Raw genomic sequence first — 26,496 nt, 5'->3', positions numbered from 1 at the left:
CTAGAACAACATAAACATTGTTGTTATCCAACTGTTAATATGTATTGTTTGTTTTGTTAATAAGTGTTTCTTTTTTTGTTTAAATTGAGACTTGTGTAACATTTGTTATCATTGTGTCATTTTTATCATGTAAATGGAGGGAGAAAAGGCAATATCGGCTTTAAGAATCGGCCCAAAAAATTCGGCAGCATATATCAGGGATCGAAATAATGTCAAAATAATCGGTATCGGCATCGACCTTAGAAAATCCATATCGGTCAACCACTAGTAAGAGGTCCAGACACAACTCCATTTACAACCCTTTTTCATTCTGTACCTGTTTATACAGAATTGGGGGTTGTGGGGAGCGGATATTTAGGGGGAGATAGCAGGTCAACAATAAATGCCACATAGAAGAGGTGGACATCATCTGAAAGCTGCTTCTATAGTCCACTTCCATATACCGCCACATCCCCAAGTCTCCACCATCGTTTACCTGTGACGTTGAAAGCTCTGTGTCTGCCTGACATACTGTTGCAGGTTATGGTGTACGGTATAGCCAGAGTCAAACAGGCTTTAACTACATTTCTTGTAAACGCTGAAATAGAATGTGTATAGAGATAAGGACAATATGTCCAGGCCCTTTTCCCCACCGTGCAAACCGGTTACAATGAGAGCCAAGCATCATATATTAGCTATTAGCCTGTAAAAATCCACATTGGTCGAACTTCCCTGTCTCCATACTCTGAAAAAAGGTCATATTTCGTTCAGATTTTCTTCTAATTCCTGAAAACTGTCAGCCATGGAGCCGCTCTTGGGTTTCAGCAGGATTGAGTCGCACAGCCATTAGCACCTAATTATAAGCCTGAACAGGATACGTGTTGTGTTACCCAGGAATTGATTGGCTCAGCAGCAGGGTATGGTTACAGGCCTGATCGCAATTATGGGAGATGATGGCGGCGTGATGATGTTGTGGTGTTGAGGAGAGGACTTATAATTACAGAGACACAAAGATGGACCTTCAGCCAAAATGCCCCAAATTCAGTGATTTACTTACTTATTTTTCAGCAGATATTAAATCTGGTTTCTGCTTGACTGCAGGGTGCCCATTAATTCCTGGCAATGGGCCCCTACTAAATAGTTCCCGTCAAAATGTCTGTTCATCGTTCTAAATATTATTCTGGCTGGTAGCAACAGGGACACCTCAAAAAGCGTCCTTTAAGAATTTATTACAATTATTTCCAAAACTATCCTTTAATGTCTCTGAACACCACATGATGAAGACTGTAACACACAAGCTACAGGAAGAAGACTGCCCCTCTTAAGACTGGTAATAAATATATGGCCGACAGTAATGTTACACAAGGTGTATCGTTTGTTCGTGGAAATCTCGATCCTGATTTGGGGACAAATACATGACTGATAGCTCTGTGTCGTACCTAAGGTTCATTCTATTTACTAGTGAAACGTTTTAATTTAAAAGAGGTTGTTCCAGGCATTAGTAATACTCTCAAGGATCATATTTTATGGAGAAAAATGTTTTCTTTACACCGCTAGCACAGGAGCTTTGGACCGTGGGGTTGAGGGGGTTTTCAGACCCTGGACAGGGGAAGCAGCATGATTGGGTTCAGCGGCCTTTATGGACATCATGGCAGAGGACCAAAGAGGAGGTTAACAAAAAGACAGAAAAAGAGAGTGACAGAGCAAGAGGCCGCCAGACAAAAGCAACTCTTTTAAGGGCTGTTTCCACTACCGGGCAATACCCGGAATGAGGCGGGTCTCACTCACCGAAACGCCCCTAATTTGAATACGAGCAGTCCGGAGCGGACTTTGGTCGCAACTTTTTCGTCCCTGTGGAAGAGCAGGGTCTTTTTTCTCCCCTGAAAAAAGCCTGGTTATTGATTGGATAGATCGCTAAGCGGGAAGTTACGTAGTACTCTACACGACAACAACACACGCCATTTGTAAAAGCCGGCAAAGCAGTGTTGCCAACTTAGCTACTTTGTTGCTAAATTCAGCGACTTTTCAGATCCCCTTAGCGACTATTTTACAAGAAAGCGACTGGAGACAAATCCAGCGACTCCTTCTTGCTGTTCTTAACAAGCCGCTAACGAGCCTGAGCCTGGGTTGTTAAGAAGAGCTGCCGTTAGCGGCAGTAAGCTACAGTCACTCTGTATGTGCTGCTGCTACAGGAGTAATTTACTTCGCGATCTCTGTTTGTTTACAACAAGCACCTGACACTCTGTGCATGCCGTTAATTCACAATCACTATGTTAATAGTGATTGTGCTACGCTGTGCATAATTAGCCATGCTGCTTTGTTTATGATCAGCTGCTGACGTTGTGCACAGTTAGCGATGGCGAAAACCATACGTCACCTCCGGAGTCTCTAAATCCCTCTGGGGGCTAACTTGTAATGGAGAGTGAGCGGACTTTTGAGAGGGTGTGGCCTGAGACTTTCCCTGTGGCCACTTTTCCCCCTAGTGGAAACACGGCTTTAGATAGCTTCCCAAAATAAAAGGCTGCAGACAGACAACGAGCTGGTCTTTCCGCTGTTGCAACGGTAAGTAACATTAATATCAGCTGGTTTGTTGTGGATGCTGGATGTTTGGCTGTCAGACAAGTTGTTGACTAGTTCTTGATCATAAGTAATCAAAAACAAATGCAAATGTTATGCAACCACATTCTCTTAGCTCTACGGCTGTCAGAAGTCTGTCAGGCCGACAAACTTATCCAAATAAAGTAAGAGGACATTCGGTGGTTGATGCTCATGGTGCCGAAACAATGTCCAAAAATAGATGGAAGTCAATAGAAAGTGAAATATACTTAACATTTTCACAATCTGTGCATCCTTATTAAATATTAACATGGGAGAGCCAAGTTGGCTGAGATTTGTTAGTTCAAAATGTTACTTAGAATCTAGAAGAAATTCCATATAATCATGCTATAATGGTGATATGGTAAATAATGTCCACCACTCAGTCGGCATCAATCAACAGCAAAGTGTTAATATGAACTCACTGTTCAGCCATCTCTCCCTCCTCTCCTTCATCTTCTCTTTCTTTGACTTGACGTTCTTCTCCTCTGGGCCTGTGAACACACACACAGTTAAATGTTACATGACAGCACACATCAAACTCGGCTGGGCTTCACTCGGCAAAGGGAGAAGTTTACTAATTAAACATGAAGAGATGCAATTTCATAAATGTGTTAAAGATACATTAAAGATGGAGAGGAGGGAATGACTACAGCCAGCCTCCACCCTCTGCATTCCCTCCCTGAGTGAGAGCTGATGCTGGATCAGCAGCTCAGTCGAAGCTCTGTTTAACACACAGGACGTTGATTGGCTGAAAAAGGTGCCAAAGATGCAATAACTTACCTATATGGGGTGGTCCAGCGGCATACTCCCCCGGGAAAAAACTATTTAAAATGTGGATTTACAGTTCATTTCAGGGGGAAATGTGTGATCATTTGCTAAATGATTTTTACAATCAATTCAAAACTGTAGAAAACACCATTGTTTAATGTTCAAATTGAGGAACTTTATTGGTAATTGGTAACAGGTGATGAAATCCTCCCCTCAGGTTGTGCTGTATTTCTTTCTCTTCATCCCTGTCTTCCTGTCCTATTTTCCTCTTTCATATTGTTTTTGTGTGTTTTTTATACGTTTTGGACGGGTTGATGGCAAATTTAGTTGTACTACCCTGTGCAATGACAATAAAGGCTTTCTGAAATGGAAATCCTCGATAATTCCAAATTGCCTGGCACGCACATCAAATTTAAGATCAAACAGAGTTCATTAACATTCTCTCCCTTCAGCGGACCACAGTTCAGCAGCTTCAAACATGACAGAGGCAAAGAGACCAAATACGACTAAGGAGAGAGTAACGAGAGAGAGATGGAGCACGAGTAAATCTCAGGCTGGCTTTTAGAGAGCTCCGAGAGATAAAAAGCTGCAGACATACGCCGCACTGGTCTTCTTATTGGTGGACTAACATTCCTAAGTAAGCTGATCATAAACAAAGCAGCATGGCTAATTATGCACAGTGTCTCCACTGATCATAAACATGGTGATCGTGAATTGACCGGCATCGCTAACTGTGCACAGAGTGTCCGGTGCTTGTTGTAAAGAAACAGAGATCGCTAAGTGAACACCTCCTGCAGCAGCAGCACATACACACTGTACTGCTACAGAGCTAACTGTTAGCCTACTAGCAATTTGCATACTGGACACTAAGGGATTAGAATCCCCTCCGGCTCTGCAGCTGGGAGAGACTGCTGCAGGAGGACTGTGCCGCTTCGACTCGTTCTTACTCTTCTTAAGGAGCCGCGGGGGCTTTTACAAATGGCGCTTGTTGTTGTGGCATCGAGTACTACGTCACATCCTGCTTAGCAATCTATCCAATCAGTAACCAGGCTTTTTTCAGGGGAGAAAAAAGGCCCTGCTCTTCCAAAGAGACTAAAAAAGTCCAGACAAAAGTCCGCTCAGGACGGCTCATATTCAAATTAGGGGCGTTTCGGCGAGTGGGACCCGCCTCATTCCGGGTATTGGGGGGTAGTGGAAACAGCCCTATTTTGATCGGCCCTGATCTTTGAGATCGGATCGAGGCATTTCAATCAGAAAACATGATGCACTGGGTCCATTGCATCCACTTTCTCAGCTTGCCAGTCATACCCAATACATCCAAGAATATTTAGGGACCAAAGCATGCAGAAATATTCAAATACCATGGGTGAATATTACACATTTGTACTGCATGGTTTCTGCACAAACTTCATGTTATTAGCATAAAGCTGGTGGGCCATTAAGGGGAAAATTAGATTTTTTTTAAAAAGGGAAAACTTTGAAAAAAAACGGCTCCATTTCAAATGGCAAATAATTGTAAAAAGCATCATTTTCCCTCTTTGTGGGAAGAACATCCTGGGCTGGAAGGGAATGCTTTTTAATGTCATTTTATCAGCGAAACCACCTTGAGGTTCCCTGCGGTCAGGGCATCCTCAAGGGCAAGGAGAGTGTGTGTGTGTGTGTGTGTGTGTGTGTGTGTTCGTTCTGGTTTTTAGTATAAAAAAAAGTAGCTGAGTGAAAAACAAAACGATTTGGGAATAAATGGGAGAAGAGCTACATGTACGGGGGCCTAGACCTCCACTCAATATTCAGTTAAAAACAAAAAAAGGTTAACACTGACAGAGGACGATTAGGCCCGTGGCTGGTGTGAAGAACACACACAGACAACAGAGAGTGGAAAGAATCAGTCATGGCTAATGAGGAAAATGGAAAATAACCCCACCAAGACAACAGCAGTGATTTGCTGCTGTGTACTCACTTCCTTTCCCCTGTTCCCTCGGTGATAGTGAGGGAAGTAGAGATATAAACAGAAAAAAAAGTGTTGTGTTTTTATTGTAAGGTTACAAAATCTCTTATAATTAGACTTTATATTTACATATATTTGATACAAGATTTAAAAAAGAAAAAAACTGTAAGAACTGTTCAAAATAAGGTCAATTCTCAAATGTAAGCTGCTTGTAAGTTGCTTTTAAAATGTTCAGGTACACTCGCATCTGCTGTCCTCAGTATCATTTCATTTCATTCACTCATTTACTTTGATCTTTCTGTTTTTATGGTTCTTGATCAGGTACTGTCGATTAGAGGCCGACCGATATTTGCGTTTTTTACTTGTTTTGGCTTCGGCCGATACGTGCGTGCGTTCGCTAATCAATTAGCCCATTTCACTGAGCCAACACCAGGCAAGGCTCGGTGCAACATCTGCTATTCTCTGGTGAGCTGCTGCTGATACCAGAAAAAAGAAAAACACATCAAATATGTGGATCATCTGAGGCGCCACCACCTCCAGGCCTAGAACAACATACACATTGTTTGCTATCCGACTGTAAATATGTTTTGTGAATAAATGTTTCTTTGTTTTTGTTTAAATTGAGACTTGTGTAACATTTGTTATCATTGTGTCATTTTTATCATGTAAATGGAGGGAGAAAAGGCAATATGGGCTTCACGAACATAATGTATCACCTTCATTTGCACTACTGTGTGTGTGTGTATATATATATATATATATATATATACACTACTACTGTACAGTTAGATCTGCATGTTTTATTTAATCCATACTTGTATATACTGCATTTTTTATATAATTAATTCCTGTATATACTGCAATGATTCACCTAATTTCTGCTGAAGCACTTCTGGTTAGATGCTATCTGCATTTCATTGCTTTGTACTTGTGACATGTCCAATGACAATAAAGTTGAATCTAATCTAAAATAAAAAAAATAAAAAAAAAGAATCGGCCCAAAAAAATCGGGGATCAGTTAAGACGGATGTCAAAATAATCGGTATCGGCCTTAAAAAACCTGTATCAGTCGACAACTACTACCAGCCAGAATTTTATCATTTATGTCATCTGATTAATCTGAGGGTTTGGATCGTGATTGTTCAATGAACAACATCCATTGACTGCATGTTGAAAGAAGCATTGTATTGTTGTCACTATGCTATTCATAATGCAGTAAAGACCCCGACCCCCATTACATAGAACACCCTGAGGGGAGAGCAGGGTGATACTGGTGGGCTGCTATATATGCGGCTATGGCAAATCAGTGTCAACTCTGATATGGTGAATTTGATGCAGTTCATGTCCTTATATTTATCACTATTGATCAACAGCACACTATAGTGAATATATTTAGTTTTGTGGGTGTCTAAAAAGGAACAAATAGAAGTTAACTGCAGTCTTCTTATACTATACCATTTTTGTCAATCTGACTTTCTTTTCAACAAATAATATAATTAGTAGGGCCGGGACTTTGACGCCTTAATTAAGATTAATTAATTAATTACACAAAAATGAACGCGTTAAAAAAATTGACGCATTTTAATCGCACTTATTTTTGCACCGCGGAAGGTTTCTCACTGGATGAGTTTCAGGCGGACCGATTATACTGGAGCACCAACTAGCGTTCATGAGTTCAGACAACAACAAACCACAGTGAACATGAACGAAGAAGCTGATGAGACTCAAGTATCACCTCAATGCAAAACATATAGCAGCTAGCGGCTAGTGTGGTAGCTAGCGTGGATTGTGTTTTACTTAAAAAACCAAAGTATTCTAGTTTACAGAAGGTCTACCTACCTATAGGCTACCTGAATTTATGAAATGTACTATATTTCTAAATATGCTATTGCCACACTTAATGGCAAAAATTGCACTGGTCTGTTGGACTTGAACAAAAATAAACAATATTTTTGTTGCTTAAGCTTATGTATTCAGTCAATATTCAATAGTATACTAAAAATCCATGTGAAAATAATTACTTCTCACTTTTCCCAGGTCAAATGTTTACATGCGATTAAAATGCGATTAATTTCGATTAATTAATTACAAAATGCGATTAATTTCGATTAATTGATTCCAAAGCCGCTAATTAATCAGATTAATTTTTTTAATCGAGTCCCGGCCCTAATAATTAGTTGCTGTATAGATTACTTTTCCTCGAAATGGAATGCCATGTAAACTAAATCCTGATGCAATGTTATGTTTGGCCTTGTTTCTATCCATTGATTGGTGTCAGCTGCAGCTCTGTGGAGTTCAAAGGTCAGAAGCAACACACAGGCCACATGTCATTTCAATGAGCACAGCATTGTGTGATGAGTCCTGTCCTGTTCCAGCAGCAGCAGCAGCAGCACAATGACCTATTGATCCTATTTAGCCCAACGTCGGGCAGATTGTTTGTTATCATCTGTTTTCCACAGTCCAAATTTATAGAAAATGACTTTTTTGTGGGTCTTATGAACCAAACAACTCAATTTTGTTGTGAGCTGTCGGTCACCCTCGTGGAACATCTTTTACATATACAAACTCTTTTGACATACAGTTATACCTATCCACAACGCCATAATGCTCATTGCAATTTGTTATTATCATTGATTATATTCAAAGTAGGGCTGCACAATTTATTGAGTTTTAATCGTGATCACGATTTTGGCTGCCACGATTAAATTATCCTGATCGTCTGCGATATTTCCATTTAAAATGCGGCTCTCCTGCAGATCTAATCAAGCACTTTCTACACCAGTAGTCCACCAACCACCAGGGGGCAGGACCGTTTTCTCCCCTGAAAAAAGTCTGATTGCTGATTGGATAGAATGCTCAGCAGGATGTGATGTCGTACTCGATGCCACAACAACATGCGCCATTTGTAAAAGCCGGCGAAGCAGTGTTGCCAACTTAGCAACTTTGTTGCTATATTTAGCGACTTTTTCTGGTGTCATTGGAGACTCCTTCTTACTCTTCTTAATGAGCCGCGGGGGCCGGCGGCTCGTTAAGAAGAGTAAGAACAAGTCGAATCTGCACAGTCCTCCGGCAGCAGTCTTTCTCAGCTGCAGAGCCAGAGGGGATGTTAATCCCTTTAGCGTCCAGTCTGCAAATTGCTAATAGGCTAACAGTTAGCTCTGTAGCAGTACAGTGTGTACGTGCTGCTGCTGCAGGAGGTGTTCACTTAGCGATCTCTGTTTGTTTACAACAAGCACCGGACACAACAAAAACTGTTTATTAATAAACTATTGTTTGTTTAAAAGTAGTGCAATAAAAATACAGATGTTTTCCCTAACATGATGAATAATCGTGATTACAATATTGATCAAAATAATCGTGATTATCATTTTGGCCATAATCGTGCAGCCCTAATTCAAAGTATGATTTAGCAAATGATCTCATTGTTTAGACAACGCCTCAACTTTTTGGAATGGGTTGTATAGTTGTATAGGCCAAATATAGTAATTTAACTCTTGTGCTAGCATTTATAAGTGTACATTTATAAGTAACATCACAATTATTAGCTTCTCTTTGTCCAGAACACAAATTTTCTCCTTGTGTAGGGCAGCTACGTAATATCAACTGTAAATTTCTGGTTACAATAATAACTGTTGGCCAATTTTACCATACGGCTCAGGCCGTCTGTCACCTTTATTGTATATTTGCCTGATAGTAAACAAATGCCATGGAAAAACACAAACAGACAATGTGTTCAATGGTTAGTTTCTACTTAACATCAATCCCATACAATCACACAATACTTGAAAGTGTTGGTTTTGCATCTGCACATGGGAGTTGTTGACAATAAACAATAGTTGTCATGCATTGATTAAAACATGTACTGATGGCCAGGCTTTCTAACAGGGATATTAGTTCAGTTCGTGAGAGGCGGGTGTATTCAGTACTGGTGGCCATGACTAACAGCATGTCTAGACAGGATTACCAAAAACAGGATGAGCTCCTTTCAAGGATCCACAACCACAGACAGCCTTATCAAAGCACAAGATTAAAGATATATCGAAGTTACAGGCATCATTCCCATCGGCCAACAAGAACTCACAATGCTGTATAAAAGTCTATACTTCAATTAATTTGAAAATTATGAACTGAACATACTACACAAACAAGAGGATAGTCACATCTAGAGATGTTCCGATACCATTTTTTCCCTCCCGATACCGATTCCGATACTTGTGCTGTGGGTATTGGCTGATACCGAGTACCGATCCAATACCAGTATGTTATAAAAAAAATATCATACTACACCTGCATGACTGTGATATGATTATCATTGTGGTAAGGCCTGGCTCAGGTTAAACCCTTTGTAAAACATGAATAAATACAGCAGATTCAAGCCATTTATTTTTATATTTATTTTTAAATTAAACAGTATACAAAACAGTAGTGCAACAGCAACTTAAATAAATAAACCTGGGGGTCCGGGGGCATACTCCCCAGAGGACATTTTTGCCCTAAAAGCCTAAATTTGGTGCCTCTCTCACATTCAAATGCCACTATTCCATCTTAATCATTATTTAGAGAATTATTGTAAAGGAAAATAAGGGTTCTTCTATGTTTTATTTAAGGCATCATATTTTGAGTCTTTTTGTAAATTATGTGAGGGACTCTGCTAACACATCCACATGCTTTATTTTGAAAGCTACATGTGTTTGCTTTTATTTTGAAGGCGGGTCTAACACTCGAAGTCAGAACTTGAAAGTCGGAACTTGGAGCTCGGAACAGCAACGAAAATTGTGACATTCGTGTAGACCTTGAACGCACCATTAGCCGCCAGACTCTTTGTGTGCGCTAAAATTTAAATAGTCTATTACGTAGATGCTTCGCTTAACTTTGGGAGATTGTTGTGGGTAATGAATTTCTTCCTTTAGGCGAGTAATTGCTTCACAGTTTGAGCAGGATGCTTTCAGATGGCCAGGTTTATCAAAGGGGTTTTTTATTTTTTTATTTGGCTGCTTAGTTTTTTAAGGGAAAAAGATGTATCTGATTAGTATTGATATTAGCAGATTCTTAAATTCGCCATATTGGTATCTGTACGGAACCTGAAAAAGTGGTGTGCCATCCTGAATCGCATTCACAAACATTAAATGACCAATTGAAAATGAAAAAATAAATAAATAAAAAAACTTGTTAATAGTGCTTTTTGGGGTGAATGTTAACTGTTAGAATAACAACTCAATTTTCCTAAGCTTCAACTTCCAGTATATAAAGAGTTTTGGGGCAAATATTTGATGAAAACCCAAACACTGAGTCTTGTATCTAGTGTATGAAGTGTGCTGTGTACATATTCCATCTGCTGGTGTGTTCAGACAGGCACATTATCTCCAGAGATCCTGGCAGGCCTTTATCTGCCACCACAGCACGAGACAACACAAGTGGTTCTGCTGCTGTTTGCAGTAAGAGAACAGGCAAAGATAGGCATCTGCTGCCGACTACAATGTGGGTAGAGGTGGAGAAATCTAATCTGTCAGGAGTGGGTGGGGGTCATTTGTGTTTGTGGAGGGGGGGGCATATGAGGAGGGTGCTTTACCACCACTCGGCTCCCATTGGGAGCATCGTCTTCCCGCTGTTAGATGAAATGGATAGCTGTGATTACGGCTGGCTGGAGGCTACCCCCTCACCTACCCAGACTGAAAACCTGACTGTCCGTCTGGACCTGAGGTGGGTACAGAGGGTTTTAGAGTATTGAGACTTTAAAGATCAAAAGGTTGGTAGATGTCAGAGAAGTGAAAAGTATCAAACAGGTAAGGGTCTTATCAAATCACTGACATTGAAGATTAATAAAGAACTTTGAAACACAAGACAGGGGTGCATTGTGATTCATGAAGCATCCCTCTTCAAACTGCACAGATTATACAAATTCTTTTTAGGTTTTTAATAGGGCCGGGACTCGATTAAAAAAATTTATCTAATTAATTAGAGGCTTTGTAATTAATTAATCGAAATTAATCGCATATAAATATTTGACCTGAGAACAGTGGGAAGTAATTTTTTTCACATGGATTTTTAGTATACCATTGAATAATGACTGAATACATAAGCTTAAGCAACAAAAATATTGTTTATTTTTGTTCAAGTCCAACAGACCTGTGCAATTTTTGCCATTAAGTGTAGCAATAGCATATTTAGAAATATAGTACATTTCAGAAATCCAGGTAGCCTATAGGTAGGTAGACCTTCTGTAAACTAGAATACTTTGGTTTTTTAAGTAAAACACAATCCACGCTAGCTACCACACTAGCCGCTAGCTGCTTTATGTTTTGCATTGAGGTGATACTTGAGACTGGATGTGCTGCGGTGATATGCGAATTCCTTGTTGCATAGCAACACAACCATGCTCTTATCGACGCTTCCATTCGTCGGTTTTTTGTAACAAAATGTCCCATCATCCACGGGGCCAACCAAACCGAAGCTTCTTCCTTCATATTCACTGTGGTTTGTTGTTGTGTGAACTCATGAACGCTAGTTGGTGCTCCAGTATAATCGGTCCGCCTGAAACTCATCCAGTGAGAAACGTTCCGCGGTGCAAAAATAAGTGCGATTAAAATGCGTAAAAAAAAATTAGCGCGTTAATTTATGTGTAATTAATATTAATATTAATTAAAGTCCCAGCCCTAGTTTTTAAATTGGCATTCATTTCTTAATTTGAATCTTTTAAACCCTAACTTTTTAAATTGTAAAAAATTAATTCCTGGTGAAATCTGATGATTGAGAAAACCCTTTTAAAAGGGCGGCATAATTAATGTTCACAACTTGAAAATGAGACAAGAGAAAACAAAAAAAATCGCACAGAAATGCTAATTTCCTAAATCCCTAAAGACTGCTGTTATAAAACCACTACTGAAACAGAACAACCTAGATACATCCATACTAAGCAATTACAGGCCCATATCCAACCTACCGTTCATTGGCAAAATTACTGAAAAAAATGTTTTTAATCAACTCACCTCTTTTCTGACACTGAACAACTGCCAGGTTTTCGGGCCAACCACAGTACCGAAACATCTCTTGCCAAAGTCACAAGTGACATTTGGCTGAATACAGATTCAGGCAAGGCATCAATTTCAGTACTACTGAACCTCAGTGCAGCCTTTGACACTGTGGACCACACCATATTACTTCAGCGACTTGAGTACTGGGTTGGTTTCACTGGTGTTGTTATCAGGTGGCTTAAATCCTACCTACTGGACAGGAGCTTCTCTGTTACAATTGGAAACTGTTCTTCAACACCAACATCTTTGACCTGTGGAGTTCCCCAAGGCTCAATCTTGGGTCAACTATTATTTAACCTTTACATGCTGCCGCTTGGTCAACTTATAAAGAAAAACTCAATCGCCTACCACAGTTACGCTGACGACACTCAAATTTATCTCCCACTAATGCCTAATGACTATACCCCTGTTGAAACTCTCTCTCACTGTATATAGTGACTGTATATGAGCATTGATTAAATAGATAAATGGATGTCCCAGAACTTTCTACAGCTCAACAAAAACAAAACTGAGGTTGTAGTTTTTGGAAAGAAGGAGGAAAGGCAAAAGATTTCTGCCTTGCTTGAAAGGAAAGGCTTAATAACAAAAGATGTGGTAAAAAAAAAACCTGGGTGTCCTATAGATAACGATCTAAATTTTAGTCACAAAATCAGCATAATTCCATCTTAAAAAAATTAACAAACTTAGAGGATATATGTCAAAAGAGGATCTGAAAAAAAATCATACATGCTTTCGTCACTATTTCGGACTTCCCGAAAAAAGTTGAAATCACTTCAAATGATCCAGAACAGTGCAGCCAGGGTCCTCACGAAAACAAAAAGGAGAGATCACATCACCCCAATCTTAGAGTTCCTGCACTGGCTCCCATTTAGCTACAGAATTGATTTTAAAGCACTTCTCCTTGTCTTTGAAGGTGGTGGGGCCAAACTACTTACATGAACAGTATTCCCAAACAAGTTCTCTTAGATTACAACATAAACAACTACTACTGAAACCGACCATAAGAACAAAGCAAGGTGAAGCAGCCCCTAGCTGTACATAGAGTAAAGCTTTTCAATGCAAATGTTTGTTTTTTGGGGGATATAAAACTTAAATTGCAATGTATAAAATATGGGACTCGGGAATAACCCATCACGGTAAGAACTTGTGTTTTTGACAATGAAATATAACTGCAGAGTCTTGTCCCAATGAGGCATGAATGACACGACTTTTGTGTTTCAGAGAGCTGTGAAGTCATAGTACTGCTGGCCAATAACAGGCCTTCTGTCTGCCTATATGTTCTAACAGTCAAATGAGCATGTTAGTAAAGACTAACAACACAGAAAATATGTTAGACTGTTGGAGTTCATGCATATACAATTCAGCACATGATGGAGATCAATATATGTACGTGACATCAGTTTGAGCCTGCAGGGCTGCCTTTTAAATCATGTATTGATCGAATGAATGTGCTGTTGATGAGATTAATAGGAGACTCAAATTACATTTGTTGCTTTTCTAGAGACTGTGCATTTAATATGTATACAATTGTGAGTGTCAATTCCAAAGCAGTATTAAAAAAGGTTTAATAAGCCCTTACTTTGGTCTGAAGTAGGGGTGGGCGATATGGCCCTAAAAGAATATCACGATATTTCAGGCTATTTTTGCGATAACAATTATTTTTCACAATATTACGAAATACTTAAAAAAAGATATAGAAAATATGATTTTTTTTTAGTCTGTATGAATAAATAAAAATCTAAAATGTAGTGTGAAGTGCAAATCTCAACAGTTGCCAAATATAAAAAAAAATTACTCTTGACTCTTGAGTATGAGCAAATAATAAAAATAACCATTTAGGGGTTTCGGGGGCATATTTTAATGACATTTTGTAAAGGAGAATAAAAGATCTTGTATGTTTTATTTAAGGCATCTTATTTTGACAGTCTTCTTGTAAGTTCTGCGGTGGATTCTGTTAACACACTGTGCTCTTATTTTGAAAGCTGCATGTGTTTAGCGACAGAGGGTAAGTAGCTTTTTGTGATTAAAACAACTTTAATTTTTAGCCTCACGACACTACATCAACAAGTAGGAATGTTGCCAATATCATGATGTGCATTTTTTTTAACCATAAAAAAAATACAGATATTATCGTGAACGATACGATACGGCACACCCCTAGTCTGAAGGGTTTTTTTTTATTAAGGCCCAAATCTGGTTTCTCGCCCAGGAACCATTTTCATCATACGGCATCACTGAGTTTCACATGCAGATTACATTACTTCCATTGCATGCTCTGATGCTCTGACGCATGCAGTCGTGTTATGATGATTCAAATAAACATGACAGCTCTGCACGGGCAATTTGTCCCTTCGGCATCGTACCGAACAGGAGAAAAAACAACAGAGATGGGTGTAAAACTAAATGAGGAGAAACCATGAGAACATGTTGACAGGTAGTGATACAATCCAGGTGATTTTTTACATGTGGGAGAGGAGAAGAAAAATGGTCGTGAGATGAGAGGAGGAGAAAGATGTGGAGGGGAGAGGAGGAGGAGGAGAAGAGGAAGTGTTTAGAGAGCTGACCTCAGAATAAATAGGAGCCGGGGTCTTCCCTCCAGGGTCTGGTAGTGATACGATACCTCTAATTAGACTGCAGACAGAGCGCTTTGTCAGGAGGCCGTGGGGGGGCTGTCTGATCAACCTCCACAGTCAGGACTTTACAGGCTCAGGACAACATACACTGACCTTTTATTCTGAGTGACATCATACACTGGGATTGCATGGCTTAGTTTGGATCAGTACTATAATACCCTTTGATAAGAAAGATGAAACAGGATTCTACATCCGGACACTGCTTACTTTGATTGTGCCATTTTCAGTGATTAGTCCACTACAGGAAACCTTAGATTCAATTTACAGTGAAATCTGAACAGTGTTCTACTGTACTGATGGCATCACTGATCAAGTGCTTCAAAAGTAACAATTCTGATGTATTTAATGTAGAGGTCGACCGATATGTCGGCCGGCCGATATATTGTTTCCGATACGCGGAGCAGACCATATTTGGACTGTGGCGGAGCGAGTGGGATCTGATCACTGACTACAGCCTCTCTACACCTCAACCTGACTGAGAGAGCCGATGCTAATTCATGTTAGCATTAATTGGAGCATTAACTGGGATGTTAGTTTTGGCTAGCAAAAAAAAAAAAAATTATCTTTCTTACCTCAGAAAACTGAACAGCGACTCTTTGGAGTGTCTGTTAGTCCAACCAAACGCTGAACAAGACATTTTTACTGAACAAAACGTTCAAATAAACTGTCATTAAGTGAAAATACAGTGAAAGGGTCAAAGTTATGAGACCAAATTGGTAAACTACCTCTTTTCTATCTATATAACGTTATATATAACTTTATTGACACGTTGCCGTGGATACGCATTGCTCTGCTTCTCTCCTGGTGACGGCTCGCCTTGTCAGTGACCTGTCAATCAAAGCTAGAAACGCCCCAAATCATATGATTCTTTATCTTCTATTTTCTTCTAAATGGGGCTATTATTAGAACTATTGACATCAAATTGTCTTGAAGATGATTTTTTACTTGTGACTGAGACCATAGTGTTGTCCTGAAATTTTTTTTCGAGGTAATAAATCAAGTGAGAAGTTTTCAAATTTTGCACTGAAATGAATGGGCAGATTTTTTTTTGCAGCCAAACTTAGCGCCCCCTGCTGGAATTTTCAGTGAATTGCAGGCTTAATGCACTTCGTGGTTGGCCTCCATGCTCAGGCACAGAGATTGCGGTCTGATTGGTATATCGATATATATCGGCCAGACCAATATTTGCGCTTTTTACTTGTATCACATCGGCCGATACGTGCGTGTGTTCGCTGATCAATGATCCCATTTCACTGACCAACACCAGGCAAGGCTCGGTGCAACATCTGCCATTCTCTGGTGAGCTGCTGCTGATACCAGAAAAAAGAAAAACACATCAAATATGTGGATCATCTGAGGCGCCACCACCTCCAGGCCTAGAACAACATACCGTATTTTCTCAATTTAAAGCCGGGCCCCTATTAATGACCGGCCTCATTTAGTAACCGGGTGTAAAAACAATTTTTAGTAAATAAAAACCGGCCTCTTTTATAAGCCGGGTGTCTTACCGGTGTTATGTCAAAGTCTGTTCCCCCATCGATATGTGTCCCCCTTACCTTAACCTGCACCAACCTGACCCCTGACCCCAACCAGTCCTCCTTTAAGTTGTTAACATGAGCCCAAGTTTACCTGAACCCCAAACAGTTCTCTCTACAAGGCCTAACCTTAAACTGAAATCCTAACTCCAACCGCGGAGGTGATGCTACGGAGAACACCATTCAGGAAACATCGTTTGACGGTAACAGATTTCGACACAACACCTGTATTTTGAAGTTTGGCCACACAAGTTAGTACTGTAGGTAAATATGGTTGTTTCTCCCGCTGTCCTAGTCATTCTTTGTAAAGTCAAGCCATTTACGCACGTTCTTCTGAGCTTTTTAGTAGTTTAGACATTGTAAATCTTGCTTAAAATTAACATTCAGCGTGCTGTTCATTGTTTGTTTACATCCGAGTACTGCCAATATGGCCGACATCCGGGTAACTGGCTACAATGCGTTGTGTAAAACACTCTAAAAAGTGCCGGTCAGAGCTGCTCTGATTTTCTTTTTTTTTTTTAAAAGCCTCCTTCAAATAATAGCCTGCCCCTATTATCAGCCGGGTCCCAAACTGATTTTTTATTAATAGGAGCCCCGGCTACTATTTGAGGAAATACGGTACACATTGTTTGCTATCCAACTGTTAATATTTTTTGTTTGTTTGTTAATAAATGTTTTTTGTTTAAATTGAGACTTGTGTAACATTTGTTATCACTGTGTTATTTTTATCATGTAAATGGAGGGAGTAAAGGCAATATCGGCTTCAAGAATCGGCCTAGAAAAATCGGCAGCACATATCGGGGATCGGTTAAGACTGATGTCAAAATAATCGGTATCGGCCTTAAAAAACCTGTATCGGTCGACCACTACCTAAAACGTTTTGATACGTGTTCAAAATCCAATTAACCAAACTCTCTCAACTGCACAAACTTGTAAATCACTAATTTCAGCCCATTTCATCACTTCATTATCTATTCCACACCCCTAAAACTGCCATAAAAAGCTTCCTGCTCTGATCCGTTAGTGGGGAAGTTTCATTCACACAAAAAAGATTAATTTCACAGCGCGTTGTCAGAAATCAGCAGATAAAAAGATAACATGCTAAGCAGATTCGTGGGTGTTAGATCCTTGAAAATATTAATAGTCCAGCTGTCTGCGACACATTGTCAGAGCAGTGGCGTACTGCTGGTCTGACATAAAGTTAAAGCTTAAAACCAGGCGGGGTGATGAAGAAGTTCTGTGATAAAATATGCAAATAAAAATGATACAATTTTAAAAACCTCTCAGTGTACTAGCATTCATTATAATGATATGAGTATTCATTTTGCATTGTGTGTTGAAGTTATGTATTTTGTGTTAATCATTATCATATTAAGTCCAAATTCATTCAGATGAAAGCATTCTGATTTGAGTGGAAAGAGACATATTGAATTGTAAAAAAACTTATTTCATTTATATATATATATTTATATATATATATATATATATATATATATATATACATATATATTTATATATATATATATATATATATACACATATATATATATACATATATACATATATATATACATATATACATATATATACATACATATATATATATATATATACACACACACATATATATATATACATATATACATATATATATATATATTTTATTTTTATTTTTTTCAAATAGAAATATTTAAATAAATTAATAAAATATGATATATAAATGAAATAAGTGTTTTTTTTAAAACAACAATGCCTTTATAGAATATGCCCCTGATAAATTATAACAATATTGCAAAATAAGCCTTCGTTATGACTTTTTGTATTATTTATATTTTATTATATTTTTTTTTTAAACAGTAAAGACAAAAACATGAAAAATAAACACCAAGAAAAGACAAATAATACAAAATCAACAAATAAAAATATTTAAATAAGTGAATAAAATATGATATATAAATGAAATAAGTTTTTTTAAACAACAATGCCTTTATTGAATATCCCCCTGATAAATTATAACAGTATTGCAAAGTAGACCTCGTTATGACTTTTTTAAATTTATATTTTTATTATACATCATATTTTATTAATTTCTTTAAATATTTCCATTTGTTTATTTCATTTCATTTGTCTTTTATGGGTGTTTGTTTTTATCATATTTTTGTCTGTATTGTGTTAAATAAAATAACACATTTTAATAAAATATAAATTATTAACAGTCAATAACCAGGTCTACTTTGCAACATTAGTATTATTTATGAGGGGCATAAGCTATAAAAGGTAATTTAGGGGCTGGTTTTCAGTTGATTTCCTGCCGCCCCCGCGACCCGTTCCCGGATAAGCGGACCAGAATGGATGGATGGATAAATTAAATACGTTTTTTGCCCAAATGCGATTATTTTTTATTTGAACATTTTACATTGAATGGCTAGATTTAAAAAACAAACAAAAAAGAAATTAATAAAGTATGTTATATAAATGAAATAAGCAGGCTAAGCAGGGCATTCCAGGTGCCCCTCTCCCCGGCCTGCTGCCCCCGCGACCCGGCCCGGACGAAACTGGATGGATAAATGAAATAGGTTTTTTTCCAAATGGGATTGTTTTTTATTTGAACATTTTCCATGGTACGCCCAGATTTAAAAAACAAAAAAAAATTATATTCACTTTTTTAATTATATGATTAATAACACTGGTATAGACCTTTAAGGCGGTTAACAAGAGCAAGCATTTACGCAAATGTATTCTTGGTCACATCCTTGTTTTAGTCATGAGGAGAGCATCCTTTAACGGAGCCAGCAGCAGCCTCAGTGTCTTCCAGTGATGCAGCTAAACCTTGATTTCATGCATGAGCTAAATTTATACCGCGCCTGCTCTATAAATAGCAGCGGGCCGTTGTCTGGTGAGGCTTCATGCAGCACGGCGTGCTTAGCAACTAGGCCCACATCCATCACTCCTCCTGCCGACACGTTCGCACTCACCCTCCAACCCTTTGATTATGAAATTACTTTTGTTCATCGACAGCTCTGCACACATTTCTGCGGCTGCCTTTTTTATTCTGCCGTTCCGAAGTTAAAAGGAGATGTTTCAGCAGCTTTAATTAGTGCCACAGAAATCCCCCAAAAAAACCTGAATGTGGTGTGCTGTGCTGCTGCAGCTCAAGGAGGATAATCACAGTCTATTGCTCCATCTAGTGGGCAGAGAATGTAACAGCCAGTGGAAAGTTCTCTCTACCAATAATAAAGACAAACTTCAAAGAACAGCAATGCTTGGAACCGACTTCCCAAACATTTTGAACAAAACATTAGCACAAAAGACTTTAAATTATTATTGAAAAAACATCTCTTAAATGGATACATATGTTTTTGTCTTTACTTTTTAAAAAAGAAAATATATAATAAAAAAAGTCATAACGAGTTCTACTTTGCAATATTGTGATAATTTATCAGGGGCATATTCTATCAAGGAATTGTTGTTAAAAAAACGTATTTCATTTATATATTTTCTTTTTTTAAACAACAAGACAAAAACATGAAAAATAATCATCAAGAAACAACAATGCCTTTATAGAATATGCCCCTGATAAACTATAACAATATTGCAAAATAGACCTCGTTATGACTTTTTAAATCATTTATATTTTATTATATATTTTCTTTTTTTAGTTTTTACAGTCAAGACAAAAACATGAAAAATAAACACCAAGAAAAGACGAATAATACAAAATAAACAAATATAAATATTTAAAGAAATTAATAAAATGTGATATATAAATTAAATATGTTTTTTTAAACATAATTTAACAACATTTAAACACTAAAGATATAAAATAATATGGTTCAGTAAAGAATACTAACTTGAACTTTTGAACTTGAAATTACTTTTTATTGCATAGTTATATCCTGTCTGAGTCTGGTATGTGTTGTGTGTGTGTGTGTGTGTGTGTGTGTGTTGTTGTGTCCTCTATTTGTATCTTACACATGTACTTGCTGTCTTTTATATTTGTATTTTTCTTTTTCTTTTTTTAGGGACTACGGCTGCAAACTAGCAGCTTTGCAATAATCGGCATATTTACAAAGATGTTTTTCAACGTTCATTAATGTGCACTGTCCCTATCCAAAAATAAAGTATTAAACCTTAATAGGGCACTCATTGAAATAGTTGCGAATTCCAAATTTCAACCCTAGAGAATATTGGAGGATATTACATACAGCCAGAATGTGTAAAAAAAAAAAAAAAAGAAGAAAGAAATCTCAAATTAATGGTAAAAAAGTTGACGAGATTAAAGTGGCAAATCTAAGAGAAAAAAATGCACAGATTTATGAGATTGAAAGTGATGAATCTGCGAGAAAAAAAGTTTTTTTTTTCACTTTTTTCTCGTAAATCTGCTACTTTTTTCGCGCAGATTTTCTTTAATCTAGTATTGTAGCCTGATCTTTGCTGATTAGCTGGACGAAATCTATGTGGTTCTTCGACCAAACAGAGAGACATGGGGACCCCATTTAGATATGGACTGAAGTTACAAAATATAGTTCTTCGCCCGATAAAGGGTTAAAAATAAAAAATAAAAATAAAAAAAGTAAATGGATATATATGGAAGTTATTACTATTAATTTACTTTTAAAAATATAGAATGACATGTTAGTAAGGGATATTAACTGCTACGTAATGAATATAGCTATAGTGCATTAAATGTATAAAATGTAAAGAATGTATAAAATATCCTGATTTTTTTTGCCAATCATAGCTAGAAGTGGGAACCACTCAAATATGTCTTTTGTACAGAATAACACAGATATTTATTTTTTAAAATTGGAATAAAATGGAATTTATTCATAACACTTTTCTAAACATTTTTCTAAGAACTTCTATTGATGAAGAGAAACATGGCAACTAAGAAGTTATTAGGAAATGGAATATGGATATGGAAGAAGTTAAAAAGTCCCTTAACTTCATGTCAGAGGAGCTGAGCAAGGTGGTAAAACAACAGCTAACAACTATCATAATCAAATTTGTGAACAGAAAACATAAAATGGAGGTGCTAAAGCTTTTTTTAAATTTTTATTTATATACATGCAGATTTTATTTTGTGCGGGCAGTACATTTTATGTTTTATTTATTTTATCCTATTTTTAATTTATTTTATCTTATTAGGGCCACGGGGCAATCGCACCAAGCACTGGCCCCTGCAGCTGTAGCTGTAGGGACCAGTGCTCGGGGCACTATTGTTATACTGTGGATTTTTTCTTCTTCCTCTTCCGGACACGATTTCTTTTCTCTACAGAATACGAATTTTTCGTGACGTAAGTCACAAAAAACTGCACAAAATTTTGCATTGAAGTGAATGGGACGGCCGAAAAAAAATTTAAGCGAAAAAGAACAATAATTGGAGATTTTTAAACGTCTACTTCTCCGGCATAATTTCACCTAGAGACTCCATTTAAACTTTAAACAGTAGACACAAGTCTTGTGTATCGGTGTATTAATCCACGTTTCGATAGGTCATATAGTTTTTTATCAATCCCTGTTCAATGACCATGATCATTTTTGGAGAAATTCTGAGATTATAATGGGTGTGTATTGCACGGAATGTTCGTGTCACAGTGTGTGACACAGTGTGATCGCTCAGAGTGTAGAGGGAGAGAATAAATTGTCAAAAAATACATTTGAAAACTGCGCTCCAGGCCGCAAATTCCACTCTACAGATTTATACATATAAAACGTAGGAAAATTTGTGTTATAGTTTGATGCGCCACCAACACGCACCAACAGCCCCATTGGCTCCCATATTAAAAACGCAGGAAGATTTCTGTAGAAAAGCATATTAAACAGTTTTTCAGATCGCTCTTCCAAAGCTATTTTTTCATTTTTCTTCAAAAAAAAAATATGTAGCTGTTCAGGAAGAACTCAGGACGCTCAAAGTGAAGTCGGATCAATGATAGGTATTATTGTTTTGCCAAAAATGCTTTTTGTTCGGCCAGAAATTCCAGTCTGTCCACCTCTGCTGTCACTGTATTTTACTGTTCTATTGTTTACTTCTTCTCTCTGTATTGTGTTATCTAAAATCTAATCTAAAATTGTGCTATATAAATAAAGTGGATTGGATTGAAGTATACAGTAATATACTGCAAATGTATTTCGATACTGACCAGGAAGTCTATTACCTTTCTTAGCGGGTACAGGAACATGTGGAGGTTCTTCAAACTTCAGTGTTTGGACCAGAACCTCTGGACTGATCTTAGTCCCAGCAAAGATCCCGGATGGAAACAGCCCCTCTCCCAGTACCTGTCAGGGTTTACACAACAATCTGTCAAAACAAGCATGCACCATATCCATGCTAGAACTGCTTGAAATTAGAATCTAGTTATTTTAGTTGCACTTTTTGTTTTCAGACTTATTTCACACAGAGAGGAGTGGGACTTCAAAATAGTGGTCGACCGATATGGGTTTTTTAAGGCCGATGCCGATTATTTTGACATCAGTCTTAACTGATCCCTGATATCAGATATGGGCTGCCGATTTTTGGGGGCCGGTTTTATAGGGCAATTAAAAGATAAGGCAATTAAAATATAGGGCAATTAAAATATAGGGAAATTAAATGTTGCACCGAGCCTTGCCTGGTGTTGGCTCAGTGAAATGGGCTACTTGAAAAAACACAAATATCGGCCCGGCCGATATATGGATATACCGGTGTTATGTCCTTACTGGTTTCCACACTAACTGGTTGCCATTACTCGTGTAAGCAGCTGTGTTCTGCCTCAGTTAACAGATTTGTCACATATTTAATAAACATATAACTGGCGATTTCCAGGTCGCATCTCCTATCTACTGTGGATTATATTGTTGTATAAGTGAACACTACATCACAGCCACCTATACAAAAAAAGAAAGCATGAAAATTAAATGTTTGCAAGATCGGTTAGAGCTGGATTCAAATTCACTAGGACACAAATGAATTGTTCATGAACCATCACCTCTACAGTCATGGAAAAATGATTAGACCACCATTGCTTTCTTCCATTTCTTGTTCATTTTAATGCCTCGTACAACTAGAGGTACATTTGTTTGGACAAATATAATAATAACAACAGAAATAACTCATAAAAGTTAAATTTAAGAGCTGATATGTAGACATTCTCCATGTTTTTATTGATTATAACCAAAATCATAATCAAGAAAACCAAGTTAAATGTCTAGATATCAGCTCTTCAATTAAACTCTTATCAGCTATTTTTGTTGTTATCATTATATTTGAACAAACAAATTGTACCAGCTATTAAAATGAACAAGAAAACAAGGACGGTCTAATAATTTTTTCCATGACTGTATATGTTTATTAAATATGTGACGAATCTGCTAAATAAGGCAGAAAACAGCTGCGCACACCAGTACGGAAACCAGTAAGGACACAATACCGGTATCAGCAGCCATGCTCACAAATGAATGGCAGATGTTTTATTTACTTTTTTTATTTAGTGTTTATTTGGCACGGACATAGCAATTACATTGGATATACCAGATGCATTGTTTAAGTGTTTTAGCACAAGTGCTAATTCGCAACACTTGTCCATAGGCAGTTTGTGAAAAGTTAGGGCAATTAAAATATAGGGCAATTAAAGGGAAATTCAGTGAAATGGGCTAATTGATCGGTGAATACACGCACATATCGGCCGATGCAGATACAAGTAAAAAACGCAAATATCGGCCCGTTATATCGACCAGCCGATATATCGGTCTAGCTCTACTTCAAAACAAAGTAACCTGCTACTCCTCCGGTACAGTTAACGGAAACTCTGTGTCCATTCATAACGCGGCTGAATGATGAATAGCTCCGTGTTTTCCCACATTGACTGCAATACAGATTGTGCATTGAATAGTAAACTTGACTTTCGTCTATTACAGACCTGTTTAACATGAGAACTGCTGGTTTCCAGAAGTGTTGGACTTGTGTTGTGTAGTTCCAGAGCAGGAGGCTTCTCTATACTGGGAGCCTGTGAGCCGGACTGGGGGGTCAGTGGGAGGCCGGCCGGCCGGTCCAGCTTCACCGCCTCCTGGTGAAGCTTCTGCCGGACATGTTTAATCTTTCCAACCATGTTAGGACTTTAAATTCAACTCTATCTGACGTGTTTCACACACTGCTGCTCCCCGGTGTCGACAGCGTGTGGAGTCGTCAAGTCTGCGATATTACTACCGGAAGTGAGTCTGTCCCACCTTCAAATTAAAACGTCGATTCTGAGAAATATGACTTGTGAGAGAATAGTGTTTGGCAATTTACTTTAAAATTTACTAGGCCACAAATGTGTGCCATTTCTTTTCCTTTTTTCGGATTTTGTATCTTTGAAAATACCCGTTAACAACACACCATCCTTATTAAAAGTTTTAATTCTCAGGGTATATTCCAGAAGAACCTGTTTATAATCCGGGTAACTTGACATTGTTGACATGACAAGCGTGACTGGTGTCCCGGGTTTGTGGGTCGGTGGAAACTGTCGCAGAGAGAAAGTTCCGTTTTATCTTCATCACTGAATCGCACAGACTCCACCAGACTGTAAAAGCGATCTTGTGTTTCATATTTTTATTGATGTGTATACAAAAACAACAAAGGGACATACCTATATCAGGGTACGTTGGTGTCGGCACCCTCTGGAGTCCACGATAGCACCGGAGCAAGACTTCTTTATGACGTTGCAACGTATAAACGAAGCAGCATCGAGCCCTGCTGTCCGCTTTTTTTTTTAGAAGTTTCCATGTCAAATTTAGTGCATCAACCCTGCACTGCATCAGCAAGTGTAAGTTTCTGCAGAGGTTTTTCAAATTTTGCAGTTTACTTTCAGCATTTTAATGCAATATTTTGTCTTTAATGTTTTTGTGTGATTTTTGTCAATTTTTGTGTTTTTTATGTGTTTTTGGTATTTTTTTGGGTTGTTTTTGTAAAAAAAAAAAAAAAAAAAAAAAAAAAAGAGAGAGAGAGAGAGAGAGAAAAGTATGTGTTTTTATGTGGTGTTTTTTGTAAAAATAAAAATAAATAAATACATTAAAAAGTGTTTTTTATGTGTGTTTTTGTAATTTTGTGTTTGTTTTCATGTGTTTTTTTTGTGTTGAAAATGTTGATCCAGTCAGTCAAAATGAAAAAAATAATAATCAGGTCATATAGGTGAGGTTGTGCTGAAAACAATACCATGGCATTGTGAACACTTTTTAAGTGGTTTATACAGGCAGAATGAAAAGGAGTCAAAAACCTACAAAATAGCCCCAAACTCCAAAGGGTTTAACATGTTGCACTCACCCTTAGATTTAGATTTGTATAATTTTAAGAACAAACAACAGTCACATAAATTGAAACCAAATAAACTATACAATATTTAGATATTTCTATTATATTACTATTATATTATATTTAGATATAGTCTATATAAAATGATTAAACTGATCACATAAACATAACAGATAAAATACATAAATAATAGTAAAAGAGAGGGGAAAGAGGAGAAAAAAATAAAAGAAAGGAGTGTGTGTGCGCACACTGTCACAAAAAAGTCCATAAATGGTTGCCATTTATTGTAGAATTTGCTCAAGTTTCCCCTTCTTGAATATCTAATTTTCTCTACTTTAAAAAAGCACACAGGCTCTTTAACCCATTGCATGCTGTTTCCAATTCAGAAGGAGGTGGCGTTTAGCAATAACTGAGGTAAAAGCTATCACTTCCAATTCTTTAGTAGTGGGGCGACATAGCTTAATATATCATACCAATTGTTCATTTTGTGATAAAAGCACCAAATTTGGCAGATGTGTTGATAAATATTTTGGAAAGAAAACTGGATATTGGGCCATCACAAACTCAGACCCTGGTTGCCGTGGCAGCCATTTTTTAAAATAGGCTCACTTTGCGCCGTATTACGTCAACTTCCCGATATGATATCCTGGCATGCTTTTTACCAATGGATTCCTTAGATCTTTTTTCAAAAGTAATTTCATAAGATAGATATGATGTGAAAATGAAGCCCGCTACAGCC

The 26,496-nt window shown here is 37.6% G+C and overlaps 1 protein-coding gene across 1 annotated transcript in view; it reads right to left on the bottom strand.

The window, feature by feature from the left end:
- Window positions 1-24,678, bottom strand: part of slx9 (SLX9 ribosome biogenesis factor) — a 28,462-nt gene extending 3,784 nt beyond the window's left edge. The window contains exons 1-3 of the mRNA XM_059327611.1: window positions 24,388-24,678; window positions 22,648-22,768; window positions 3,000-3,068 (exon numbers count right to left, since the gene is read on the bottom strand). Coding sequence (XP_059183594.1) covers window positions 3,000-3,068; window positions 22,648-22,768; window positions 24,388-24,576 — 379 coding nt within the window. The 5' untranslated portion in view covers window positions 24,577-24,678. The remainder of the gene's footprint in view (window positions 1-2,999; window positions 3,069-22,647; window positions 22,769-24,387) is intronic.
- Between the last annotated feature and the right edge of the window lie 1,818 nt (window positions 24,679-26,496).

This window comes from Centropristis striata, chromosome 24 (assembly GCF_030273125.1).
Source record: "Centropristis striata isolate RG_2023a ecotype Rhode Island chromosome 24, C.striata_1.0, whole genome shotgun sequence".
In the NCBI taxonomy this organism is placed as follows: domain Eukaryota; kingdom Metazoa; phylum Chordata; class Actinopteri; order Perciformes; family Serranidae; genus Centropristis; species Centropristis striata.
The sequence above is the reverse complement of the archived record's forward strand: the minus strand, read 5'-3'. Positions and strand labels throughout refer to the sequence as shown.